Source organism: Oryzias latipes, chromosome 13, assembly GCF_053564925.1.
Source record: "Oryzias latipes strain Hd-rR chromosome 13, Olatipes_Hd-rR_3.1".
NCBI lineage: Eukaryota > Metazoa > Chordata > Actinopteri > Beloniformes > Adrianichthyidae > Oryzias > Oryzias latipes.
Window position 1 is genome coordinate 28,534,854 of NC_136249.1, and position 26,799 is coordinate 28,561,652.

At 40.2% G+C, this 26,799-nt stretch overlaps 1 protein-coding gene across 1 annotated transcript in view; it reads right to left on the reverse strand.

Moving 5' to 3' along the window:
- The window catches only part of LOC101175097 (protocadherin-16), a 96,941-nt gene that overhangs the window by 66,047 nt on the left and 4,095 nt on the right, over window positions 1-26,799 (reverse strand). The window contains exon 2 of the mRNA XM_023961582.2: window positions 24,177-25,997. Coding sequence (XP_023817350.1) covers window positions 24,177-25,976 — 1,800 coding nt within the window. The 5' untranslated portion in view covers window positions 25,977-25,997. The remainder of the gene's footprint in view (window positions 1-24,176; window positions 25,998-26,799) is intronic.

Here is a 26,799-nt window from a genome sequence, read left to right on the forward strand (position 1 = left end):
GTTCTGTCTGTGCTTCTTTTCTTTTTCTTTTCCATATGCAGTCTAGAAGTAATTCCATCCTTATCTTAAGTGAATACAGAACGACGGTTAATCACGTCTTTGTCTGGCTCATTTTAACTGGCTTTATTTAGACACCTCTCATTTCCTTCTGTCAGTCTGGTAAGAGCAGACATCCTGCATCCTTCAATCCCATGATGCAGCCCTGCGTTGACCTTTGAGAGGGGATGCATTGCAGCATTGATCAAATGCCCAGTGCTGGAGGCAGGAGCGAGGAGACGGCATCCTCTTAGGCTCCTTTTCATCTCCCCAGTCGGACAGTTAATATTCCCGTTTATCCCAGGTCTTAAACTTTAAAGTTAAGCAAATATGAGTTGTTTTAAGTCAGTAGATAGCTGACGGCTCTCTCATCCCACTGTGCCATTATCATCTGTCCACAGGATCAAGACAATTTAAAGTGAAAAGCATGGAACCGGTTAAAAACAGCAAATATATCTCCAATGTGTGATGACTCTTGGTGGAATTCATAAAAAAAGACAAAAAGATATGCAGTCCAGTCTTTGGAACGAATGCATATGGTGCACATAACCTGGCAACAATCATTTACATTGCATGCTCACAGCACCCATTTTCTGTTTGCTCTGGAGTTTACGCAATCTGGTGCTCATTTTCCACATCAAACCCAAACAGTGTGGTGACTGTCTTATGAAACATAAAAGAGGGACCAATTAAAACCATTCTGCTGTATATGAAATAAGCACATTCAACTGTAGCCACACTGTTATCATAGGAGTAATGGACAGGCGGCAAGCTAAAAAAAAAAGAAAATCAAAAAAAAAAAGAAAAAGGGCCTCACTTAATTCTGGTTCTAAAAAAAATAGGCGGAACTTTGAACTGATTTCCCTGTTTTCCTGTCCTTACAAAAGCAATCATACAGAAAAAGAAGTCCAACGCAGTATTTTCCATTTTAAAAGTACATTATGCCTCCGTACGTTTACACTCCCCTTCACATTTCATTGCAGCACATGACAGTGCCTGATGGATTGGGCTTTTGGTGACTGAAGGCTCACGAGGAGATTGCTACCAGATGAGAAGGTCTCAGAGTGCAAAATGGGCGGGTCGACATAAAACTATAACTGTATTCTCTCTAAGAAGAGTTTCGAGGACCACACTTCATAAAGAAGACCATAGATATAAATTTAAAAGGGCTCCAAATAGTCTGTTAAAGGGACATTTTTAGGAAAATTCTCATCTCTTTGCCTAAAACAATACATCAGAAGGTATCAAAAGTTTGCTTTGAACAGCTTTTACTACTCTATCTGGGTTTTTAAGTTTAAAACAACAGATCATTTGTGGTGGAAAGTTTTTCTTGTTTGGCTGTGGTCTTTTAGAAGCCCAAACGCAGACACCAAATCAGACAAGTGTGTTTATGTGTTATCACTTTATCTTGTTTTAAAAGGGGTTTCTCTGGATTTTAGAAGCCGTAGTCTTGGCAAAGCAAGACATTTCCCTTCACTGTGCTTTTTTCCCCCCTCATTTCTTAAGAGTTTCATCATTTTGACCTCAAATGGATTCTGTAAAAGAAAAGAAAAAGTCCTTTGACTTTAAAATGACTAATTCAAAGAACATATACTCACCCCCTCAGACATGACAAATGCATTCCAGATGGTCTTCTCTTAATTGAGAAGAAAAAAAACACATGTACAGTCCCCTAATAACCCTTATATGTTACATTAAAAACTGTAATGAAAATATTTCCCCACTGACCATCCTCCAGGTGAGTGAGCATGTTGAGCTGTCAAGTCTTTTTTTTTTGTCTGTCAATACTTGAGGGATGACAGCACACGATCCCGGATCAGAATTAGTTGTTTTCATCAGAAGCACTGCGTCCTTTTTTTTAACATATTTTACAATAACAGTATGAGGCGGGACCTTTATTTGACATCCCTTAAGCTGCTGTAGATGAGGCAGATCAGAGGTCTTTTTTTTTTCTTATTAGAAAAAATAAAACATTTTCACCAGACCTCTAAGGACAGGAGTTGGGGTCTGGTTTACTGAGAAGTTTTTTTGCAATCTTTAGAGACTGCAATCTTTTTTTTTATTTTAAAATAAATGAAATGAAAAGATTAAAAACTTGTGTCATTTTCTAGGTCATAGTATCTGCAGAGTGGCAGTAGTTTATTAGAATTTTGCCTCTGAGTTGGGGGCAGGACTGTTGGCGTGGAGCAACCATGCCCCCCTTCCCATCACCCATGTGTTTATGCAATCTCCCGCTGGCTTAAAGCCTCTCACAACCTCAAGCTAAGAAGAATCAATACTGTAGCTGTCCAGCCACACAGTTTTGAGGCAGATACCAGCTCAGATGAGAAAAACAAAGGCCTACATGGACCTATTTGTCTGCAAGTGGATGCATCAGAATGAAGCGGGGCAGGGAGCTTGTGGCCTACCCACAGTATTTTCCACATCTCAAATATGATCTTTTTCTAAATGGCATTTTTTGTGTTCAAGATTCAAAATAATTTGTTTAAAGAAATACTCAGAAATGCAATTTTGAGCTTAATATTCGTCATATCTGTACTCTATCATGAAAACACCAGATTAATCAGAGTGGGTCTGTAAACATTTAAACTATCCATCAAACTAAAATATTAAAAGTTTGAAAGTTTGTCACCTGACTTCTGCAGGAAATATGAATGTCCACACTGACTTGAGCTTTAATAAAAAAAATTAAAAAAAATTAATAATTAAATGAAATAAAATACAACAAAAGGGCTGTGTCTTTTGAGCCTAGTTTCAATTATGATCTGTATTTAAAGCCTTTGATCAAATCTACAAAAAGAACTACGGTACAAGTTGGAAAATGAAAACATGGACTTTTGTACGTTTATCTACAGAGTTTGTTTTTGCATTGTTTTCTCTATCGCAAAACAGAATTCAAAAGGAAATCTAAATGGATGACGGACAAAACTGTGAGTGACATTTAGGTTAGCAGAGGGAGATATTCCAGCACTGCAGCTGTTTATCTTAAGTGCTGTGAAAATGCTGCAACTTGATCTACTTGATTCAAGTCTGGACTCTGCTTTGACCTTTGAACTGCAATGGCAAATCATTTGATCGGACATTGACCAGAGTTGGCATCATTATCAGCCAGCTTCCCTCCTTTTGCAAATGTTATTGCTGATAATTTTGTTTGTTCATAGTTTTTCTTCTCCACCTTTGTAATTTTTTTCTGCAAGATTCCGCGACTATTTTCGGGCCCTATGTACAAAACGTGGAAGCACTTTATTAAAAATTAAACCTTATTAAAGTTTGACCAATCAGCGACTTGGCTTTCGTAGTGACGTTTGGATGCCCTCCCTTTTTAATTCACGGAGGTGCCAACCATTTGAAAATTGATAATTTTACTCTGAAAACTACAAAAAAATGCAAAGGGAGAAAAGATTAGGCTTTTGAAACTCACAGCAACATTTAAAACACACTTCTCTCCTTAGTTTGATGAAAATAAAAAAAAGTTCTATACTTCTAAATTGTCACCCGACCAGGACTCTGCTAGTATCTCTGCTTTCAGGCATGAAGGGCCACCCTGTCATGCAAAAAAATGGCTGCAGGTCATTGTTGTGTTTCACAGTCTGAGATGCCTAGTCGTTGGAGTCTTGGCAGTAAAAAAGAAAGCTAGTGTAGGTTCTCCTTTTCGGCAGGGAAGCTTGGCGCCTCAAAAGGTTAGTGAGCTGCCTCATAGAGACACCGTTTCCAGTGCAAGACTATTTTTATACAATTTTTGCACTTCTCCTACTCGAATTTTTGGATTTCATTCAGTACTACCTTTCCCCTTTATCACTGACTCCTTCTATGATGTAGATTTGTCTCAGAGTGCATAAATGGGGGGAAACCCCAAAACTTTTTGTTTGCAATAAGTTGTTTTTCCCTTATCTCCCTTATAAGAGCTTGCCAAGAGAATTGAAGCTCTGTTTCACTGGTTTTGGCAGCATCATTGCTCTGTGTATAAAGCGCTGTAACCCTTACCAACAAACAGAGGCAATGTAAACTAAAGCCCTGCCCGACTTCTTGCATTTCAGTTCAACTTTGACTCAATACAAACCTTCTAGCGTTGACTTTCAGAGAGATCCATCATTACAGTGCAAAAAAAAAACTGGAATAAGCTGTCTTTGCTGGCATCCTAATGCCCAAAATGTCCCAACTGTACTTCTAAAGAAAAGGGTTGTGCGTTTACCTCTGCTAATCCTACACATTGAGCCACATTTACATGCAGCGTGGCTGTGCCCGTGTGCACACAGGGGGTCCCCAACTCTCAGGAAGAGAGTTTTCCATTATAAAGCAGCTGCCCCACATCAACAGTCTGCACACACACTGGCAGAACCCGTGTTTGTGCCATAAGCCGCTCTACAAACTGTAGCAACTTCTTTGGCATTTCTCACAGGCTGGCAAAAAAAAAAACAAGCTCTTAGACTGAAAGGTGTCTGGACCAGTCTCCTCTCACTTCACATTGGAACCCAGGGTCAAAAGAAGCAATGCAACAAGGATACTAATGTGCTTAAAGACTTCATTGGGACACATCGCAAGACTTTTCGAATGGACCAGCCAGTAACTGCAGCAAGTTTTCTAATGGAGATGGAAATTGGGTCATGTAGAAGTTCAAATGTGGCTGCAGGTCCAGAGCTGAGCAGGCCAATTTAGCTACTTAAGGCAAAGAGGCATTTCAATTAGTTATTTGATTAATTCAGAATGAATCTGTTTTCCTCCCAGCGTCCCCCTTCATTCACCCAACAAGCAGGCAAATGAGCTCTGTATTTCAAAACAGAGGTTTTACACAAAGTTTCCTGTCAGCTGTCCCGACGGGGCTGAATTCATTTGAATAATTTACTTAGAAGAATAGAGTGAATCTGGGGAAATGGTTGATCCATCAATCTAGCCTGACTTTAGAAAAACAGTTTCCCCTCTGTTCTTTGTCTCTGAATATCCAGTGAGATAGAAAAATATAAAAGGACAGAGGATAAAGGCAGAGAGATGTATAATAAAGCCTTTAACCGGTGAATTTGGAGTGGATTCAAAAGCTGCAAATTAGTTTGGTGCATTATGAATGAGCCGTTTCCTTCGTGTCATCCACGGAGCACTGCACCGCCGGGGTGTTCGTTTCCACTGGCTTTCCTTCTGTACCCACATCTGAGGTTTCCCAGGCTGTAGCAGAGCTTGAAATGTAATACACTGTCCGGTGTGAACAAAAGCATGCGAGGAAACCTCTCTTTTCCAGTCAGAGGCCTCTGACATCACGCCATTAATCCTTTTCACCACACCTCCCAAAGCTCAGGGAGACCACACCAACTGCCTCACCTAATCCCCCTGAGCAATAGAGAATATCATTCTGACTGCTTTAATGAGGCTTATTACACACTGTAAACCAGTAATGAACTTCACAGGAGACATGCACCAGTAAACACGGGGTCATAGCTCATGGCTGTTTACAGTTTAGAGTTCATGGAAGAAAACCTCGACTCTAAAAATATGAAAATGTTTACAAGACACATTTACTCGACCACACAATAATGTTTACGAAGCAGCTGACAGGTAGAAGTATTGATGCAGCTCTTTGGTGCACCAAAGTATGTTATTTTCCATTTCTGTCAGGATGGAGTGGAAAGAAAATTGCCTATTTTTCAGAAACACTGCGCGATACTGCAGGCTTTCTGAATCAATCTTCATGTCCGAGGGCCTGTTTCTTGAGGTGGATCACGCAACTGCAGGAAGTTTGTTTCCACACCAAACAGAGATCAAGTGGAAAAAAAATTAAGAATGGGGGAAAAAAGAGGGGAAAATTGGTCTAAAAGATAACTGAAAGCAGGCCTTGGTTTCATGTGTGTCATATCTATATTTACAGACAGACAGACAGACAGGCAGACAGGCAGGCAGGCAGGCAGGCAGGCAGGCAGGCAGGCAGGCAGACAGACAGACAGACAGACAGACAGACAGACAGACAGACAGACAGACAGACAGACAGACAGACAGACAGACAGACAGACAGACAGATAGATTTTTTTCCCTGTCATTTTTTTTGTTACCTGTGGATATTCGTGGGTCATTGCATTTTCTTGAGGAGGGGGTTACAAGGAACCCCCCCCCCCCCCCCCCCCCCCCTGCACATACCCATATCCTCCAGCCATGATTGAAACTCTGGAAATAAAATAGTAGAGCATCTACGTTCAGGTAGACATTGACCAAATTAGAGGGTTTTTGTGGATTTCATGACTCACCAGGGCTCAAGTGTTCCAAAACAGAAAGCTACACCTTGACATTGTAACTTTGCATTTGTTGATATACTTCTACAAGTAAAATGGTTTTCAATAGACTTTTTCTTCCTTTTTTTTAATTAAAAGAAAAAAAAACTGTTAGCATAAAGAAAACCTCCCAATGTTTCCCCTTTAAAAACTCATACCGGTCATATATAGACAGTGCAAGAGTATGGATGAAAATAGAAAAACTTTCCAATAAATCCTACTGGAACATTCAATTTTGTCAAATTACTAAATTCTTAACTGATGCTTACTAATTCTAAGTGAGTCTAGTATACCTTTGACATGCTTTTCTAGCTTCAGCACACTTTTTACCTGCATCCGAATAGAATACAGCCAACAGGAAAACAGAAAAATTCATAGTTTTAGGTATGTTTGCTCAAAAGAATTTGATTTAATAATTGATGAAGTCTTGGATTGCTTTCAGCTCTTGCTGATCCTTCTGTATGCATCTGCTATGGTTGAAGCTTTGTCTCTTGGATGTCCAGGCACTGGCCAAATCCTGCAGCTTTGTTCCACCTCCCCCAAACTGGCTGCAGAAAATGTTGCCACAGAATGCGACAGTTTTCTCATTTGGTTTCCTTATTTTGTTTATTTCTTGCTATTTAAGTTATTTGAATGTTTGGCAATTAGGTTAAATCTTAAACTTGACTTAATATGCTTAAGAATTTCTTAAATCCTAATCGTGTTTCACTGCAGAAAAAATCTCAACTTAATATGTTAAATACAAGAGATTACACTCTAAAAAAGGTTTTCATTTGTGTTTGAATAGCTAGAATAAAATGAATAATGTTTTCAAAAGTAGGGGAAATTTTTACAACATGAACAAAAAAAAGGAAAGCAAGCTCATTAAAGGAAAACAAGCAAAAGAAAATAAATCCCTTTTTTTCAGCTTTCAGTCAATAAATGTGTTTATTTCTTATCAAATGGGGAACTTTTGTTGACATTTCCATACATGCACTCTGTGTTTTGTGTATTGGTTTTGGCTAGTTGACTTTTTATAAGTTAAAACCACTTCATTCCATTTTTGTAACTTTTGCTTGGAATTCTTATAAAAATTTTGCAACTTCTAGACACGTTTAACTTTACTTTTGGATAGTTTCTAGATGCCACTTTTGTCTTAAAGTCAACAAAATGTCTCTGACTCACTAAATCTGAGATTTCAAACATATCCAGTTACAGCAAACAGGCGCCTTTTAGTCTTACAGAAGCTTTCCTTGAGAGTTTGCCCACAAAGGCTTTGTCCAGAGATAAATCGCTTGTTTGTTTCTTCTTGTTACTAAATTGTGGGAGATAAAGGCTGAGCCACAGGAACTGTTTGCCAGATTGTGACGACAGGGGAAGGTACTGTAAGTGTGGAACAAGTCTGTTTCTGATCAAAAGTCTTCCTGCGAAAGAAACGCTTCCTACCAACAAAGAGAACACAACAAAACAGTTAAAGTGCCTCCTCAATGCTTTGTCAGAAGCTGAAGGAAAACTATGAACGAGAATCCCTATAATCACATGAATGGAAACTAAAACAGCTTTTAAAGAGGTGAAACCATGAGATCTCTTTACTGAGTTCCCTTCATTTGAAACGCAGAGGGCCAACGTCTGGCATCATGTGAGGGTTAAGGGGGAGGAACTTGCTGAATAAACACATTCAGTCCACTGCCACTCTCGTGACTTCCCATCCAAGTGAAAACTTCCATCGATATACAATATACATTTCAGGGATAGCTTAGTTTATAGTTTGTGTTTATACACCAGGATGAATGTAACCTCTACAGCCAAAAGATCGAGATTTTTCCATCTCCAAACAAACATTCCGGTCTCGGCTGCACGTTCTCCGTACTCCTAGGATGAGTTGAAAATGTCATTTGAAAGCTGAAACAGCAAGATGGTCCCAAAAGAAAAACAAAGTAATCTTGGAAAAAGGAACAGCTTAGCTCTAAACTAAGCTCACTGGATTAAAAAAATGAAATATGTCCAAATATTATGTTTACACAAGCTGGGCTTTCCAGTTTTCTTGAGTACGCATCTTCTCAATTACAGCCCCTAACTGCTGAACTACTTCTAATGATGAGGTGTAAGTTTCTGTTTAAGCTTCTTTTTACTCTTTTTTTTGTGATTTGTTTTGTCACAATCATCCAATCATGTTAGCAAACATCTCTGAAAACTTTACATCAGGGCAGCATGATATGAGGAAAACTTGTGATGTGCAATATTAGTTATCACTATTGCCCAGACGATATAACTTGCGATACATGATCATATAGTAAAAGAAAAACAACTACCGTACTTTTTGGGAAAATAAATTGCGTTTTTTAATTTTATTTTTTGCATAGTTTATATGTGATTTATAAAAAAAATGAATATTGGCTCATATATTCCTTCCTTCCCACTAACAACCAGAGACCCTTTAGCAGTTGTTTCCCTCTAACAACCGTTTATGATATTTTTCTTCCTTGCTTCGAGACAATATTATTCTTGTTTTAATTTTTTTCTTGTTCAAACTAGCAAGTCAAACTGGGTTACAGAGACACAGGTACCGCTGGCTCCATTTCCCCAACGGCTACTTCCTATTGTTCAATTGCAGAAGCTGTCATGATGTTTTTTAAAGGAGGAGCCATAGCAACTCCCACAGGCAAAGGGAATGTCTAGTTTATGAACTCATTTTTGGACATGCATTGAGCCTTGAATTTGATGCACGTCGAAAAAGTGTACCGCATGTGTACCGCATATGGTGTGAACACAGCATTACATTGGGCTAGGCAAAGTTATTTAGAAGTGGTGAAGTTTTCTCCCAAAAGTGAGCATTATATATGTTTTTCTTCTATTTTATGCATTTTTTTGGCTGCTGCGATTTATATTCCATAGCCCGCAAAATACAGTAACAAATCATTTTCATTTTACTGACACAGTTTTTTATTTGAATTAAAGTCAACATATCTTAAACTATACTCCAAATGATCCTAGTCCACATCGGAGGCGGGCATCTGATATAAAAGGGCTCCATTTGATTGGTCAACGACGTAGAATGGTCCATCCGATTGGTCAAATGCAAGAAGGGCTTTATTGGATTTGATAAATACTTTAAGCCTCCATGAGATTATTTTATGATGTGTGTAAACATTTAAGGTAACTATTTATGGCATTAATTTACACTGTTTTGCAATGTGCATATAGCACAGGCTGATATCGCAATAGCAATATATGTGCGAAATTTTGTGCAAACCTACTTCATATAATTGTTGCCATTATTTGCAAAAAACTATTGAAATGTGTCCTCAGTTGTTGTTTTTTCTAATATATATACATATATATATATATATATACAGTATATCAATAGATAGATAGATAGATAGATAGATAGATAGATAGATAGATAGATAGATAGATAGATAGATAGATAGATAGATAGATAGATAGATAGATAGATAGATAGATAGATAGATAGATAGATAGATAGATAGATAGATAGATAGATAGATAGATAGATAGATATACTTGTATATACACATACATATATGTATTGTATATACAGTATATACTGTTTTATCTACTCTCCACCATTCTATTTACTCTTTCTCAATTAAGGAAACTTACATTTCATGCATTTTACTTGACATAAATAAGTTACAACGTATCTTCTTTTCTTTTAGTTATTTTTAACCTTTGAATCACAACTAAATCAATTCACATTGATTTGACTTTAAAAGTTTTTTTTTTCACCAGCAGGAAAAAAGGAAAACTTTCTTCAACATGTCTCTCAGAGATTTGGCCCTTTCCTTTAATGGCAATGGGGCCCTTCCCCCAGTTCTTCTGTAAAAACACCATATGTCTATGTGCATGTATGTCAGCATGATGAATAAAGAGCGGAAGGAGGGAACAGAAGTAGGCAGTCAGAACAAGCCTGAAGAAAACTTAAGGCGCCTTTGATATCTGGAATATTTTCTTAGGACAAAATAACCTTTTGCTCTAAAAAAAAAAAATGTAATAAAAAAAAAGCATTGCACAAGTGTGTTTGCATGCAGCTTTATGTAGTTTGATGTGAAAATAACAACAGAAAAGATACCAAGAAGCCCATTAGACTGCAGAAACGGTGCTTGAGGTGCAGAAAAACGACGGAAGGAAAGGCTCATAAATAAAAAATGCAGGAGTGATGAGTGCAACAGTGACAGAGGAAGGGTGCTGCTTGAATATAACAAAGGCTCACAGCCTGAAAAGACAGCTGATAACTTTCAAATTCTCCCATAACACAATCATGATCCTTTGTGAATGACAGCTTGCTAAAATGCCAGTGCATGTAACCTAACTTTAAGCACTTGCATGCACTGGCATGACAGAACAAGCGTGAAATTGCATATGGATGTCATTACAGCTTCATATGAAATAATATGACAAGCCATAACAGTCTTCAGTAATGTGCAGCAAGCTGGTAAATGAGAGCGAATCAGCTGCTTTCCAAGTCCACTGTGAAATCGTACAAGAAAACTTGACGTGTTCACTCCTCTTCACTTGATGGCAAATTGGGAAAACCTGCTCCCATGCTGCATGTGGAGTAAGAAATAACTAAATCCATCATTCCTGCATCCTCTCTTGTCTTAACACATTACTATTTTAGGTGAATCTAGGCACTAAATCAAAAATCTCGGCACTTTTCTCACATTTGTTGTGAGATTGCAAATGAACATCAACACTCTTCTTCTTTCTCTTTCGGCTTTTCCCATCAGGGGTCGCCACAGCGAATCATCCTTTTCCACCTCACTCTATCATGAACATCTTCTACCCTAACATTAGCCAACTTCATGTCCTCTGTTAAGACATCCATATATCTCCTCTTTGGCCGTCCTCTTGTCCTCCGGCCAGGCAGCTCCATCTCCAACATCCTTCTACCAATATATCCACTATCCCTCCTCTGAACATGTCCAAACCATCTCAGTCTAGCTTCTCTGACTTTGTCGCTAACACAGGCAACATGAGCCGTCCCTCTGATGTACTCGTTCCTTATCCTGTCTAACCTGGTCACTCCTAAGGAGAACCTCAACATCTTCATCTCTGCTACCTCCATCTCAGCCTCTTGTCTCTGTCTCACTGCTACCGTCTCTAACCCATAGAGCAGAGCTGGTCTCACCACTGTCTTGTAAACCTTTCCTTTGAGTCTTGCTGGCACTCTTCTGTCACACAACACTCCTGACACTTTCCTCCACCCGCTCCAACCTGCCTGCACTCGCCTCTTCATCTCTTTTCCACAATCCCCATCACACTGAACTGTTGACCCCAAGTACTTAAACTCCTGCACCTTCTTCACCTCAGTCCCCTGTAACCTAACGCTTCTACCTTGATCCCTCTCGTTCAGACACATGTATTCTGTCTTACTACGACTGACCTTCATACCTCTTCTTTCCAGAGCAAACCTCCACCTCTCTAGCTGTTCCTCCACCTGCTCTCTACTCTCACTGCAAATTACAATGTCATCCGCAAACATCATTGTCCAGGGAGATTCCTGTCTTACCTCGTCTGTCAGCCTGTCCATCAGCATAGCAAACAAAAAAGGACTCAAAGCTGATCCTTGGTGTAGTCCCACCTCCACCTTGAACTCCTCTGTCTGACCTACAGCACATCTCACCACCGTCATACTTCTCTCATACATGTCCTGAACTACTCTGACATACTTCTCTGCCACTCCAGACGACCTCATACAGTACCACAGCTCCTCCCTCGGCACCCTGTCATACGCCTTCTCTAAATCTACGAACACACAATGCAGCTCCTTCTGACCTTCTCTGTACTTTTCCATCAACATTCTCAAAGCAAAAATGGCATCAGTGGTGCTCTTACGGGGCATGAAACCATACTGCTGCTCACAAATCTCCACCTTCTTCCTAAGCCTGGCTTCCACTACTCTTTCCCACAGCTTCATTGTGTGGCTCATCAACTTTATTCCTCTATAGTTGCTGCAGTTCTGCATGTCACCCTTGTTTTTAAAGATCGGGACCAGAACGCTTCTCCTCCATTCCTCAGGCATCTTCTCGCTCTCTAAAATCCTATTGAACAACCTCGTTAGAAATTCCACTGCTGTCTCTCCTAGGCACTTCCATACCTCCACAGGTACGTCATCAGGACCAATGGCCTTTCCGCTCTTCATCCTTTTCAGAGCCTTCCTAACCTCATCCTTTCCAATCTCTGCTACTTCCTGCTCCACAACAACCACATCTTCCTCCCTTCTTTCCCTGTCATTTTCCTCGTTCATCAGCTCCTCAAAATACTCCTTCCATCTTTTCTGTACACTCTCTTGGGTTGTTAGCACCTTTCCATCTCTGTCCTTAATCACCCTTATCTGTTGCACGTCCTTCCCATCTCTGTCTCTCTGTCTGGCTAGCCTGTACAAGTCCTTCTCTCCTTCCTTTGTGTCTAACCTGTCATAAAGCTCATCGTAAGCTTTCTGTTTGGCCTTTGCCACCTCTTTCTTCACTCTACGCTGCGCTTCCTTGTACTCCTGTCTACCTTCCTCAGTCCTTTCTACATCCCACTTCCTTTTAGCCAACCTCTTCCTCTGGACGCATTCCTGTACTTCCTCATTCCACCACCAAGTCTCTTTACCGTCTTTCCTCTTTCCAGATGACACACCTAGCACCTTCCTACCTGTTTCCCTGATAATCTCTGCTGTAGTTTCCCAGTCCTCTGGAAGCTCATCCTGACCACCCAGGACCTGCCTCAACTTCTGCCTAAATTCCTCACAAGTTTCTTCATTCTGTAGCTTCCACCACTTGGTTTTCTTTTCTGTTTTCCCTATCTTCTTCTTCCTGACCTCCAGAGTCATCTTACACACCACCATGCGGTGCTGTCTGGCTACACTCTCTCCTACCACCACTTTGCAGTCATTAACCTCTCTCAAATGACCTCGTCTACATAGGATGTAGTCCACCTGAGTACTCCTACCTCCACTTCTGTATGTCACTCTATGTTCCTCTCTCTTCTGGAAGTAAGTGTTGACTACAGCCATTTCCATCCTCTTCGCAAAGTCCACCACCATCTGTCCCTCCAGATTCCTTTCCTTCACACCAAACCTGCCCATCACCTCCTCATCACCTCTGTTGCCCTCACCAACATGCCCATTGAAGTCTGCTCCAATAACAACTCTCTCTCCTCTGGGAAAACTCTCTATGACCTCATCCAACTCACTCCAGAATCTCTCCTTCACTTCTAACTCACAGCCAACCTGTGGCGCATACCCACTGACTACATTCACCATCACCCCTTCAATTTCTAACTTTAGGCTCATCATCCTGTCTGAGACTCTTTTCACCTCTAGAACACTGTTTACAAACTCCCCCTTCAGAATCACTCCTACCCCGTTTCTCTTCCTATCAACACCATGATAGAAAAGTTTGTATCCTCCTCCAATACTACGTGCCTTGCTGCCCTTCCACCTTGTCTCCTGCACACACAGTACATCTACCTTCCTTCTCTCCATCATGTCTGCCAGCTCTCTGCCTTTCCCTGTCATTGTGCCAACGTTAAGAGTCCCTATTCTCAAACCTATGTTCCTGCCTTTTCCCTTCTCTCTCTGGCAACGGACCCTTCTGCCTCCCCTCTTTCTTCCACTATCCACATAAAAAATTTACAAGCAAACAAAACACAAGAAGGTTCTGTTGATATGACAGTGGAGCTGAGACAAGGGATTATCAAAAAGATTGCTGTTGGTGATAAAGTAGATTGGATCTTGATCAACGATTCCTTAAAGAGGAGATAATAGTGTTAACTGGCGGAAATAGCTGGGATTTTGAAATAATGTCTTCATCAGAAATGAACGGCTTTCTACTCTGGCAATGTTGAATACCTAAAACTTGTTGTTGCTTCACTGCAAACTATTTGATCTTAGCAAAGATTTAAAACCTTGGTTTTAGACATCCAAGATTTTTGACGATGGTTTGTTTGAAGATGTTTCAATTTCTCTTTTCACCTTTCCTATCTTTTCTCAAAATCAGCAGTCAAAGATTTCTTCACTCATTGGTCAGGAATTATGAGGGCGGGGCAAACCAACTAGAGGCAGAATTTATGGAAGTCCTGTGCTTTTAGTTCATTCAAACTTTATATTTGAATGCTTGTGTGGATCTCTTTGTTTCTAGATTTTGATATTTTATTAGAAAAATTCATTCTAGATAAAAAGTTTTGCTGCATGGACAGATTATTTTACTGCTTTACTGCCTTTATGTTTACCAACATCGCAGAGCCAACCCAAGTGGACCTGAGTCTGCAGTACATCTCCACCTGAAGGCCACAAACCACTCTTTCAAGGACAGTGAAGTCCGAATTCTAGCCAGAGAGAAAGGATGGTTTGAGCGAGGAGTGAAAGAAGCCATCTTTGTCAAGAAGGATAAACCTTCTCTTAATAAGAATGGTGGTCTCAGGTTTATTCTTCCATCCATCTACGGCAGTGTTTTGAAACCTAAACAAACCAAACCAGTTCCACCTGAGTCGTTAACCGCTGAAAGAGACGACCATTTTGGAGAGGGAGTCACTGACTCCACAACCCCCAGCTGAGGACAAAGGACTATTAACGACCCGAAACCACATAGGCTAAGTGGACAACACCTCCAGTTTCAGGTCTAACTCCTCCCCCAATGAGCGCATATATACCAGCTCTTAGACCAGCTATTTCAGAATTGACAAAGCCTCTTGGATAAGAGGTGAAACGTCTTCCAACTTTAAAACCAAGTCCAGATGACATCCCCTAAACCTACTACAATGCTTTCTAGTGATTTTTAGGCTTACACCGCTGACTGGCTCCTACATTTATGAGAGCTGATTTAACTGAGTCGAAGCTACTGCTAAAAATTATGGATTTCCACAAAAATGAAAATGAAGCATTTTTTTCCTGTCTTGGCCACATAACAGCAAAAGATTATGGTTCATTTTCATTTCATTTCATTTTGCATCAAATGAAGAGCAAACTAAGTCAACTAGATATGTTTAATCTTTGCCTTTATGTTAAATAAAATGTGTTAGGACACTTTAATTTGGTAATGTTAACCAAAATGTGAACTGGCCTTAATTTACTGCATCGGATTCACCAATTTCAATGATTTATTCACACAAACCCATTTAAAATCTTCTAAATACCACTAAATGCATATGTGCTTTGATTAACAGCTTTCTGCTTCATGCTGTGATACCACACCACAAATCTTCAGTCCTGTGTGGGGCCTCTGACTAACTGCAACAAACTCCCACAGCTCGCCGCGCTGCTTTCAGGTTCCCCAAAGCACCAGGCCATATTCAGCAACATAAACAAAAATTTGCCCTTTCAACGCAATGGTTAAAAGAAGTGACACCGGACCAAATTAGCTTTATTGATGAGGTGCACAACCTTGTGATAATTAGTTCCACTGCTCAATCTTTAAACAACCTCTTGCAGCTCAGTGAAAACCCTGATTAAGCAGAGCAGATTTCTTCCTAAAACATCCAGGATGGATTTTACCACTGGAAAAAAAATCACATACTTATAAACCAAATGATTTTTGGTAGATGTGATGAAGAATTGAAAATATTCAAACCACAGCGAGAAGGCGGACCACCATGGAGCATCAGCAGACACAGACTTGGGAGTCTGGTTAAAGCAGACCTTGGTGCCTTTCTGTCTGAAGCCAAGACAGACAAATTTGGCGAACCGCAGAGTAAAAGTGGAGCATCTCATCCCACAAGTCTGCTTCGCTGGCCGCTGCTTCCCTCATGTTCTGCTCTACAAGGTTCGGAAAAACTACTAACATGATAGATCTGGACATGGTGCAAGGACGGAAAAACATTTGCTTATGATAAGGTTTCTGTTTCCCCTCCTTTCTCTGGTTTTTTAAGTACAGACTGGATATTTTAAGCAATCTTTTTTTTAAAACAACAAAATCTCACACTGAATTTTATGCACAGTTTAGTTAGAAACTTCACTGGAGAAAGGTAGTTTGTCCTCTCTGAGTGGGTGGAGTGGAGTGGAGGTGTTTAGGTACCTCAGGGTCTTGTTCACTATTGAGGGAAGGTCGGAGTGCAAGATTGACAGGCAGATTGGAGCGGCGTCTGCTGTCATGCGATCACTGTGCCGGTCTATTGTGGTGAAGAGAGAGCTGAGTCAGAAAGCAAAGCTCTCAATTTTACCAGTTGATCTTAGTTTAACTCTTGTACTATCCTATGGGGTTCAGATGACCCGATCCTTCCATTGACGTGTTCTCCCAACCATGACAAAGGTGGATAAAGGTGAAGAGGATTTCATATAATCCATGGACACCAGTGAAGATCACAAATCATTGAAGAAAAAAGGTTTAGCGCACTGTCTAGTGGGGTCTAGATGACCCAACTCCCAATGTTAAAGTGCCTGGGATAGCACAAGGGTTAAGAACAAGGTCTCGAATAAAAATGGCCGAAATAAGTTTCCTCCGCATGGTGGTTGGATGCTCCCTTGGGCTTCGTTCACACCAGCCAGATGCCTCCTCTGTGTTTCCCTGGGGAGGTGCTCTGGCCATGTCCTACTGGGCGACTGGGAAATAATTAGGACACACCAGAGAAACCTTGTCTCTTAGCTGAGCTCAGAAGCTTATCTTCAGTGTCTTTTTCCCACTATGTGTTCTGTAAGTCAATAGCCCCTACACTCAGTTTCTTCCACCTTGACTAATTCCGATTCACAGCATCTTTGCCTGTCTAGACCTGTGTAGTTTGTTATGGAGAGCATGCACACCTTATAGCTCAATGCATCGGTCCTCAATTAGCTCGGTAGGCTTAATCAGGCTCTCCTCAATCGTTATTTCAAATGCCAGTCAGCACAGCAGAAATAATGGAACGAAAAAAAAGAGGCTGAGGTTATTGGCAGTCAAAAGCAGAGCATTCTTCTGCAGTCAAGTTTTGGATATGGAGACGTTCGCTCTGTGGTTTGGATATTTTCTGTCTTTATGTGCATTCTTTTGTCATAAATAGAAATTTTTACATGCTGCTGCTGCTGTTTTGTACCATTACTGTACCCGCCTGTCATCATGACATGACGGGGATTTGAGGTTTGTTGCAGATTTAGATTACCGGTTACTGGCTAGTGTCACCTGGCGAGCTGTCAGTCAGCATCTGCTTTCAAGTCTGTTGGCTTTTTGGACAGCAGGGACCTGGATGGATGAATTAGCACAGATTTGCCTTTGGAAGGGAGATAATTTCATGAGCAGATGATGCTTCCCAATGTCTGGCTCGCTCAGTGGAGCCAACTGCTTCGCAAATGTACAGGGGTGCCAGGGGAGTGAGAACAGAAGGGCTGGCAGCCGTTACCACCCCCAGTCTTAAGGTAAACCCCACACATTAATTTGTCTCAGAGGAGGAGGTAAAGTGAATAATCGCCTCTGCTTACACAGGTCAAGAAAAAGAGGCTCATTTTGTGCCTGAATGCAGCACAGCAACACTGACAGCTACACTGAAGCAGGCATGAGAGGCGCGTTCAAGAACATGCATTCCTGAACGCGCATTTAGCCCAATGTGCTCACACTGGAAAAGAAGGGAGGGCCCCCCCCCCCCCACCACCTCAGTGTTTACTAGCACATGTCCACCACCTACAGTTGGAGGAAGCTTACATTTCTTCCCCAAATCCTAACCTTACCAAATTCAGTTTCCCACTTAGTCAAAGTTCAACCTGGTTGAATTTTTATCGCACATTCAATGGCAACACGTTCTGTACGGAGAAAATGGTCATAGAAACTTGCGGAGCTAAGCATTAATGTGAGAGTTTTGAACATGGAGGCCCGAAAAAAACATTTACCCGCATTTACGTAAACCTTTTATTGGAAGTGACCTCTTAACCATTTGTTTCTTAGGGTGAATGTAGCTTGAGCCTGGAAACACACATCCACCTGCAGAGTGACCTCACCCTGCTGGAAACGGACACCCATTGTTTTTTTTGTTTTTTTGCTTCATCTAACTAGATAAGCTGGAGTTGGATCACAACCCAGACCCGCAAGGCAGCCGGCTGGGGTCAGTCCGGATAGAACTGAGCATCCCCAGACAGGCAGCTGTGCGCTATCGTCTACTCCAATCAACATGTCACTACACAGTGGGGAAACAGGGGGATATGGAGAGGAGTATCATGATCACAGAGGGGACACAGCAGTGTGGGAACAGGAAATGGAAAGAGATAAGATGTCTGGTCAAACACAAAGAGCAGAGAAGCAGGACACCTCAGTGTCAGAGGATAGATTTTGGAAGGAGGTTCAACAGCAGGATCCAGCTGTGGTGTCTGAGTTTCGTCCCTCTGAGGACTCGCAAGTGTTTTCTTTCTGGCTCTCCGTCCTTTCACTTCACTTGCACTACTTCACAGAAACTTGGAAGCCGTACAAGGAGGTACGCCACACCTGCAGCCGACAGTCTGGGCGACAGACTGAAATGATGAAAATCTGGTCCCCCCAGAGAGCCGTATATAAACCCATCTAATGTCCTTGACAGATGTGGGCAGGAAACCCCTCGAGCTGACTTTTATCCTTTGGAGCGTTCGTTTAGCAGACGGTACTGCTTGTGGCTGAAATGCAACACTTGTGAAGTCTGTTTGTTATTCCCCTAAGATGGCAGTTAAATAAAATCTAAATGTGTTTCACAACAAATGTGTTCTTTTATATGACACATTGATTATCCTGCATACGTTTAAGACAAAGTGGGTGGCTGTTTAGTTTCTAACATAAAATAAACTTAAAGAAATAACTCAATAATATGTAAAAGAGCTGCTAATGTCGATGTCATTTTAGACTTTTATTAGAAGAAGAAATAGTTTATGGAAATCATGGAAAACAACCTAATGAATTTTAGCATTTCCTTTTTTAAGAATCACCCTTGAATTCAAAGGTAAAAAATATTAGCGAAAGACTATGGTCATTATTTACTTTTTCAGCTGACATAGTATCTAGGACACTGCTGAACCTTGACCTAAGCAATTAAAGCAACCCCAGGTCATAATACTACCCCCACAGTTTGGATTCCTCACATTATCAACAACTATTCTTATCCTAAGGTTCCCACCACCCTGCAGAATGACAGATGCGTATTGGCCAACAAAAACCTCTTCCTTTTTTAAACTCAGCAGTTTTTACCACCAGCAGCTAAAGGTACATTAAATTTGCGTTTAAAAATGTGCCTTCTTATTTAGATTTTTCCAAACCTTCACAGAACTCATTGATCCTGGTCAGTCAAAGTTTTTTCTTCTCACCTGAGCTCCTCTTATACTGTTTTACTCATTTATTTGCAGTTTAAAAAAAAAAGATTTATGCACCTTTTTTAATTTCATGTTGTTTGAGCAAATTATTCTTTTTTATTCTTAATCTAAATAATACTTACAATTTGGATTGTTATGGAACAAGTAACCTTATTTTTTTATGAGACAGACTGGTAAAAAGTAACATAATCATTACTTTGTAATGCTTTAGCTACTTTTCTAGGAAAAGTAAGCGTGGTATTTTACATTTTTATACCTTTATTTAGGGTTAAACTATCCAAAATGTCAGTTTTACAAAGGTAATTTAACCATTTTTCCCTCAGCTTCTGTATTTCAGTGTGACAAATTTAGCCAATTCTTGTTTCTTTTAGGAGCATGTAAGTGAATTTACTGATAGATGTCAAAAAACCATAAAATACAATTTTGACCTAAACACATACACTCTATCCAGATATCCATTGATGCATAGGATTACTTTGTTGATTCTGCGAGGGCCGTGAGTGTTTGAGGAAGTATTACATTGACAAATACATTTAGTAGCACACGCAGTTTCCTGCAATTTGACCAATTCCTGAAAATACTGTAACACCGCAGAGCCACAGTGAAGTTCAGTTATTAGGAAGAGGAAAAAGAAACAGAAGAAAGTCCAAATGCAGAGTCAGCTTGCCTCAAGCTAAGCCAATCTTACTCTGCTCTAGTCTGTCTAGTATTAAAACTGACAAGTGAACATTTTATTTGACACACACGATCCCCCAAAAATATGTCTGGTGAGAAATGATTATATGGTTTGTACCAAAATACCAGTCACAGCTTCCTTCATCTCCATAATTAGCTTTTTTTATTTTCAGAAAGCTGTAGTTTTGTTTCATAAAGTCACAGAGAAGACTTGAATTTTGCTTAAAGAATCATATTTGACGTGATGCAAAGGCTCATTTAAGGTGAAAGCATGCAAGAGGAGATTTTATTTTCAGCACTGGTTAAGATTCAAAGGTTACGCTGTATAAGAAAATATAACAGTTTAAGGCATGACACAATTTTTTAAATACATTAAAGGAAAAATACTTTTGTCTGCCAAAGCACATCAAATACAATTTTATTTACTTTGCATTTTTATGCACAAGTAACACAAAGTTATTTTGCAGAGTAAAATATTTTAAAACCTACAGGAAATCACACAAAATCTCCCACTCAAACTCACAAAAACATGACTTCTGATTTCTATCTTATGGCTATTGACAGATCAATGTAATACCGTAATTGAACAGAAAGAAAGCTTGCAAGATATTAAAAAAAGGAAATGCAACTGCAGTCCCATTTTAATGCCAGTATGATTGTGATTATTATGATTATTTAGATTGCCTTGGTGCAGACTGTAAATAGACCAAAGTCAAACAGGGAACATGCTGTATTTCTGCACCAACAATTATTATTTTTGTCAAACCGAAGCTGCTAAAAGTGCAAATTTATGCTGCATGGCATGGACCTTTTACTACTCCTATGAACAGAAACCTTCCTAAAATTGGATTTTTGGTATGAAAAATGAACATCTAAAATGTTCAAAAAATGTTCGCTGTCTATAACCTGTCTTTGGCACTCCATAATAAAACAAAATGTGTTATTATTTTTGAAGCCCCAGCTTTAAGTCTTGAGTCTGTTTCAAAAAAAAGAAGGAATTCATCAATAAAAAGACATAAAAGGAAGTTTTTCCACAAAATTAGCTTGTTCAGCAGTGAGCATCATAAATATTTCTTAAGAAGCACATGAGCCTTTTTTCAGCAAATACTGCATTGAGAGTCGCATGTCCTTGGGTATTGAAACCAACGTTATTAGCACCTGCCTGGCAATTACTAGTGGGTGGTCACTTTTATAGAAAAGAGCTGTGGAAATTATGAAGGGTAGCATGAAAGAGGCACAATCTTTTCATCGCTCGCACTTTTCTTCCGGGCAATTATGAGCAGTTCTCTTCCTCCAAAAACTGGCTGCTTTTATGTTGGCAGCAATGAAGAAGTGTTTGAGAGGGCCACTTCACTCAGGTGCCTCTTTCAACTTGGCCATCTTAAAAAATGTTGGAGTAGAATAAGGACATTTTTGGAGTGTTGTTGCACAAATGCTGCAAAAAGATTTGAACTTGGAGCAGGTTAAGAAAAAACTGACAATATTGCATTACCATAAACCAAAGCAAAGTCAGAAAAAAAAATTGTAATGATGAAAACAATAAGGTTTTTTTTTTTTAGAAACAAAGTACTTTACTGAGAACAGAAGTTGTTTTAAAAAGGTCAAAATGGCAAATTATTTTCTTTAACCAAAGCAATCAGTGTTTGTCTCATGTTGCTTAGGGGTTTGCAACAACGACAAGTGAGCCATTCTTCAGTGGAAAGAAAAGGGGGGTGCATAAGTTGAAGAAGAAAAAAAAGTCCGGCCTGTCCTCACACCTTGCTAATGAAAAATGAAGGAGGATCAGATAAGATTTTGGAAGGAGTCAAGCCAACGGACAGGAAAGGAAGCCCCCCGCTCATATAACCTCCGCCAGCCCTGCAAGCACTTGTCTGGGTTCATTTCCCTCACAGCTGCCAAGAGACCCCCTCTTGCCTTTCTACTGGAGCCAGAACAACCCCCCCTCCCCAGCACAGACAGAGGAACAATTCTAAGCAAGGACCCGCAAATTAACCAAAACCACAATGATTTGTGTAAATTATTCCCCAGTGCAGAATTTGGACATAACTAAATGAAATTACTCATTACATCATGAGTGAAATAACACACAGCAGACTATACGGTAAACACAGAAAGTGCAGTGAGTTTGAAAATAAAAGTTGCCTGAGAAGATTTATTTAAAGACCACACAAGAGAAACCTGCTCCACACCATTAAGACCTATAAAACCTAAGAACAGAGAATTGAATTAGTAATACTTCGTGAAATTCATTTCACAGTTATGTTCACAGTTTATAAAATGTTGTTTTTCATAACATGTTCGATTTCCTCTCTCAACAGTGACCTATTTTCTTTGCAACATATCCGAGATACTGAATTACAAGATTGGTTGCTGTTAATGAGCTTAAACCCTTATTTTTAGTAACCTCCTTCCCCAAAAACACACATATACACACACACTCATCCTCTAATACGTCATTCACAAACATAAAAAAAAACTGTAGATTTATATGTGGTTGGCAGAATATCGCAGAAACAAAACTGAGTGCTTAGATAAATAGAGAAACCTCAGTCATAATGTTCACATTGGGATCATTTCTTTGGAGAACATTTTGTGTGGGAAAAAGGGGGATACAGTGAATAGTATCCACAAAGAAAAGGGGCAGTCATCAGACGCCTTGCTGCGATGTTGGGATGTAAACCTGGCACCCCAAGTAAAAGCAGTCTGTTCTCATACAGACCGCCAAACACCCCAGTAGCATCCAGACGGGCCAAGAGAACGTGGAGAGATGTGGCTTTTGAAATTTTGGAGCCTAAAAGGCCCCAAAATCAAGCACATCATACCCTGAAAACTGTCCTGGACACTATAGGCATCAGAGCCACACAGCCTTCCAAAACATACATCCTTTCTTCCCTCCATTCGCTATACACGCTTCATCCTGTTCAGAGTTGTGGGAGGCCTGGAACCTGTCCTCGCTGTCACTGGGAAAAAGGGAGGGTACATCCTGGACTCCTCCCAAAGTACATACATATCTTAATAATTCTTTCATTCATTTTTTGACTTCTGTAGCTATAGCCTCTGATGGCTTCTATTCATACTTAGACTCGTGGTTCTTATGATTTACAATATGGGGACCTCCCATATGAATCATCCCAGCTTATATGAGAACCCTCAAGCCAGGTATTGCAGTAAGGCATGTGTCTTCCTTCACCACTCCCACTCCCATAGCCTAAGCTCGGGCCAAGATATGATCCGCTAGGCCCATCTGGACTGCTCTATACACCTCCCTAACTAATGCAATAGCACTGCAGACACTTGCCAAATGTATTTTTAACCTGTATCCATCCTTAAATATATATGTAACAAAACAAGCCTGTTGAAATGAGAAATCCTTTTAACATGAGTTGAGTTTCTTTCTCCCCCCTTTATAATTGCAGTCCGTTTCATACAATAGCCAACATCAACTGGAGAAAGCCATATTTTCTAGACTGCAGTTAAATGAAGTGTTATTTGTATGACCTTTAATTCATCAAGCCAAATGTGTTTTATTTTTCATTCCTGTTCAAAAAACTCTCATTAAAGTACCCTGTAGGAGGGAAGGAACATATATTTTCCTTAAATAAAACTCCAAATTTGTCTCTGCCTGTGCGTTTGCAAAAAAAACTTTTTGTCTGAGGAGTGCTTTGAAAAAGTCTGTCTGTAACCCTGGAAACCTTTTCAGAGGTAAAGGAGAGGACAGCCAAAGCGAAGATCACGTTGGCCTAAAACTGCAGGTAAATCTTCGCTGCGCTCGTCCAATTTCAACAGCTTTTTCATTAAAAAATGACTTTCCTCAAAGGAAGAATTCAACAAATGATGTAAAAAAATGATCTTTTATGCAGTATGGCTACATTGGTTGGGTTTTTTTTCAATTGCCCCCTTGTTGTGTGGAGAGGCTCTAAGTGGCCTCATACAAAAGAGTTCACCATATCAAATATCATATTTAGTGAAAAAAAAAGGTCTAAATAAAGTCCTACCTCAAGAATGCAGGTTCCAGGTGCTGTGTTCTCCTTGATAGACACGTTGTAGAAGTTTCTCTCAAATACGGGCTCATTGTCATTAATATCCTGAAGTAAGATGTTCACCACTGCAGTGGAAGAAAGGGGTGGGTTTCCACCATCACTGGCCACCACGGTTATACTTGGATTGGGATTTTTTTCATAATCCAGCTGGGATGAAGTAGTGATAATGCCTGTTACAGAATCTATGCTGAACCAGCTGTGGTAGACACTTTGGTCTTTCAGGATGCTGTAACTAATGTCCCCGTTGGGCCCCTGGTCTTTATCTCTGGCGGTTACCTGTAACACAAAGCTCCCTGGGAAGACCACTTCAGGGATGGCCTGTCTGTACACTGGCTGGTCAAACAGAGGGGGATTGTCATTGACGTCAGTCACTTCAATGATAAAGGAGGACTCTGCTCTGAGAGGAGGTGACCCGGAGTCTGTAGCCATCACCCTCAGCTCATACGTGTCTCTCTCCTCCCGGTCCAGAATCTGGTCTACACAAACAAGGTAAATAATGCTATCTTTGGTGGTAAGAGCGAACTTTCCATCCCCGCCTTCAAGGGAAACGTTGACATTGGCATACTCTCCATAGTCTGGGTCAGTGACAGAGATTCGGGCAACATACTGGCCTGGCTGTGCTCCTTCTGAAATTCTGGGAGATCCATCTTCACTCAGAAAGATGATAGTCATTGTAGGCTGGTTGTCATTGTAGTCTCTTACGTGGACTGTGACAAAGGCGTTGCTCACTTCTGGCTGTGTTGCGTTGTCCTGAGCTTGGATCACCAGCTCATGGACTCTCCTCATCTCAAAGTCCAGAGGTTTGTTCAAGGTGATAACGCCAGAGTGAGAGTCTATGACAAAATACTGGTCTGGGTCACTTTGTCTTCGATTGATTTCATATGACACCATTCCATTTTGTCCCTCATCAGAATCTGAGGCAAACACCTGTAGGATGCTGTTACCAGGCTGGAGGTTCTCCGATATTATAGTGTGATAGCGGCTCTGTTGGAAAACTGGAGCATTGTCATTAATATCTTGTACAGTAATATCTAACGTCATCTGATCAGTTCTTATTGGGGAACCACCATCAAAAGCTTCCAAAGTTAAGGTATAGGTTGACCTTTTCTCTCGATCTAGAATGGTATTAACTACCAAGTCCAAGTAGAGAACTTCATTACTTCCCCTCCTGGTTTCCAAGGTGAATGCCTGGCCAGTGTTTCCATCCTTGATAAGGTAGCCCTGTGTTGTAAGCTGGCCCTTATCCTTATCAACAGCTGGCTCAAGAGGAAATCTTGTGCCAATCGCCGTCTGCTCAGGAATTTGAAACTTTGCTCTTTTTCTTGGAAATTTTGGGGCATGGTCGTTTATGTCATTGACCTTGATAGTTACCTCCACCGTTACACCTGTCATGGTGACTGCAATGAAGTTGTATCTGTCCCTCAGCTCTCGGTCCAGAACTTTGGCCGTTTTAATAATGCCCGTACTTTCATCAATGTCTAAATCACTGCCCACTCCTGTGCCCTCATGGTCTGAAATGAAGTACAAAGAAGCAGTAATGCCAGGTGGAAGTCCCGCACTGATGTCCCCCACAATTGTTCCAGCTGGTTGTTCCTCATCAAGCTGTAGTTCAAGAGAACCAAGAATCAGAGTTGAGTGGCATGTGATCAGCTCTAAGGCCAAATACATCATAAGTACAATCCTTTTGCTGCACCAGCCTTCATGTTGCAAAGGATCCATTGTGGACTTTCCAAAACCTCTGACAGCTGCTTTCATCTCTGCTCCTTGGTCTTAAACCTGAAGAGACACAAAAAGGGAAAAATTGGGTAACAGTTTTGAAATCTTACAGCAGCAAAAACTAAAATAAATATTTCCTAATATTTATCTAGTAAGTTTGCTTAAGAAAAATCTGTCTGTAACACCTACCTATATATTTTACTGGCTCCGTTCCTTACCACAGCATAAACAAAAGAGCTGGCACATTGCATTTTTCTGTTAGTTTAACTAAAAAGTCAACACCTTGCTTCTCCCTGTACCAAAGTGCTCTTCTTTCCTAAAAAAGCTTCAAACCCCGCAACCACAGCATACCGATACATACAGAAGGCCTGTGTCTTTTGCTATTCAGCTTTAATTAAAAAGGTGCAAGAAATTGTTTGCCAGAATACCCAGCAGGTCCTCCACAGCAACAGGCTGGTTAGAGACTAGTTTAATACTGCCAACATGTTTAGCTCTCGTGAATGGAGAGAGTAAAATAACTTCCAGGGGAACACTTTAAGTATTTGATTCTCATTGGGCGAGGATATCAAAGTGAGAGAATGAGAGAACTGACATAAAAAATTAAGAGACTGAAAAAAATAAAAAATTCCTTGCAAAAACAGTAAAAAAAAGTTTTGGACTTTTTTCAAACCTGCATCATATGTAAGTAAGAATGAAGAGTTTAGCAAACAATGTATAGCTGGAACCCACAGAACACTTCAAAAGCAGAAAATTATATATATATATATATATATATATATATATATATATATATATATATATATATATATATATATATATATATATATATATATATATATATATATATATATATATATATATA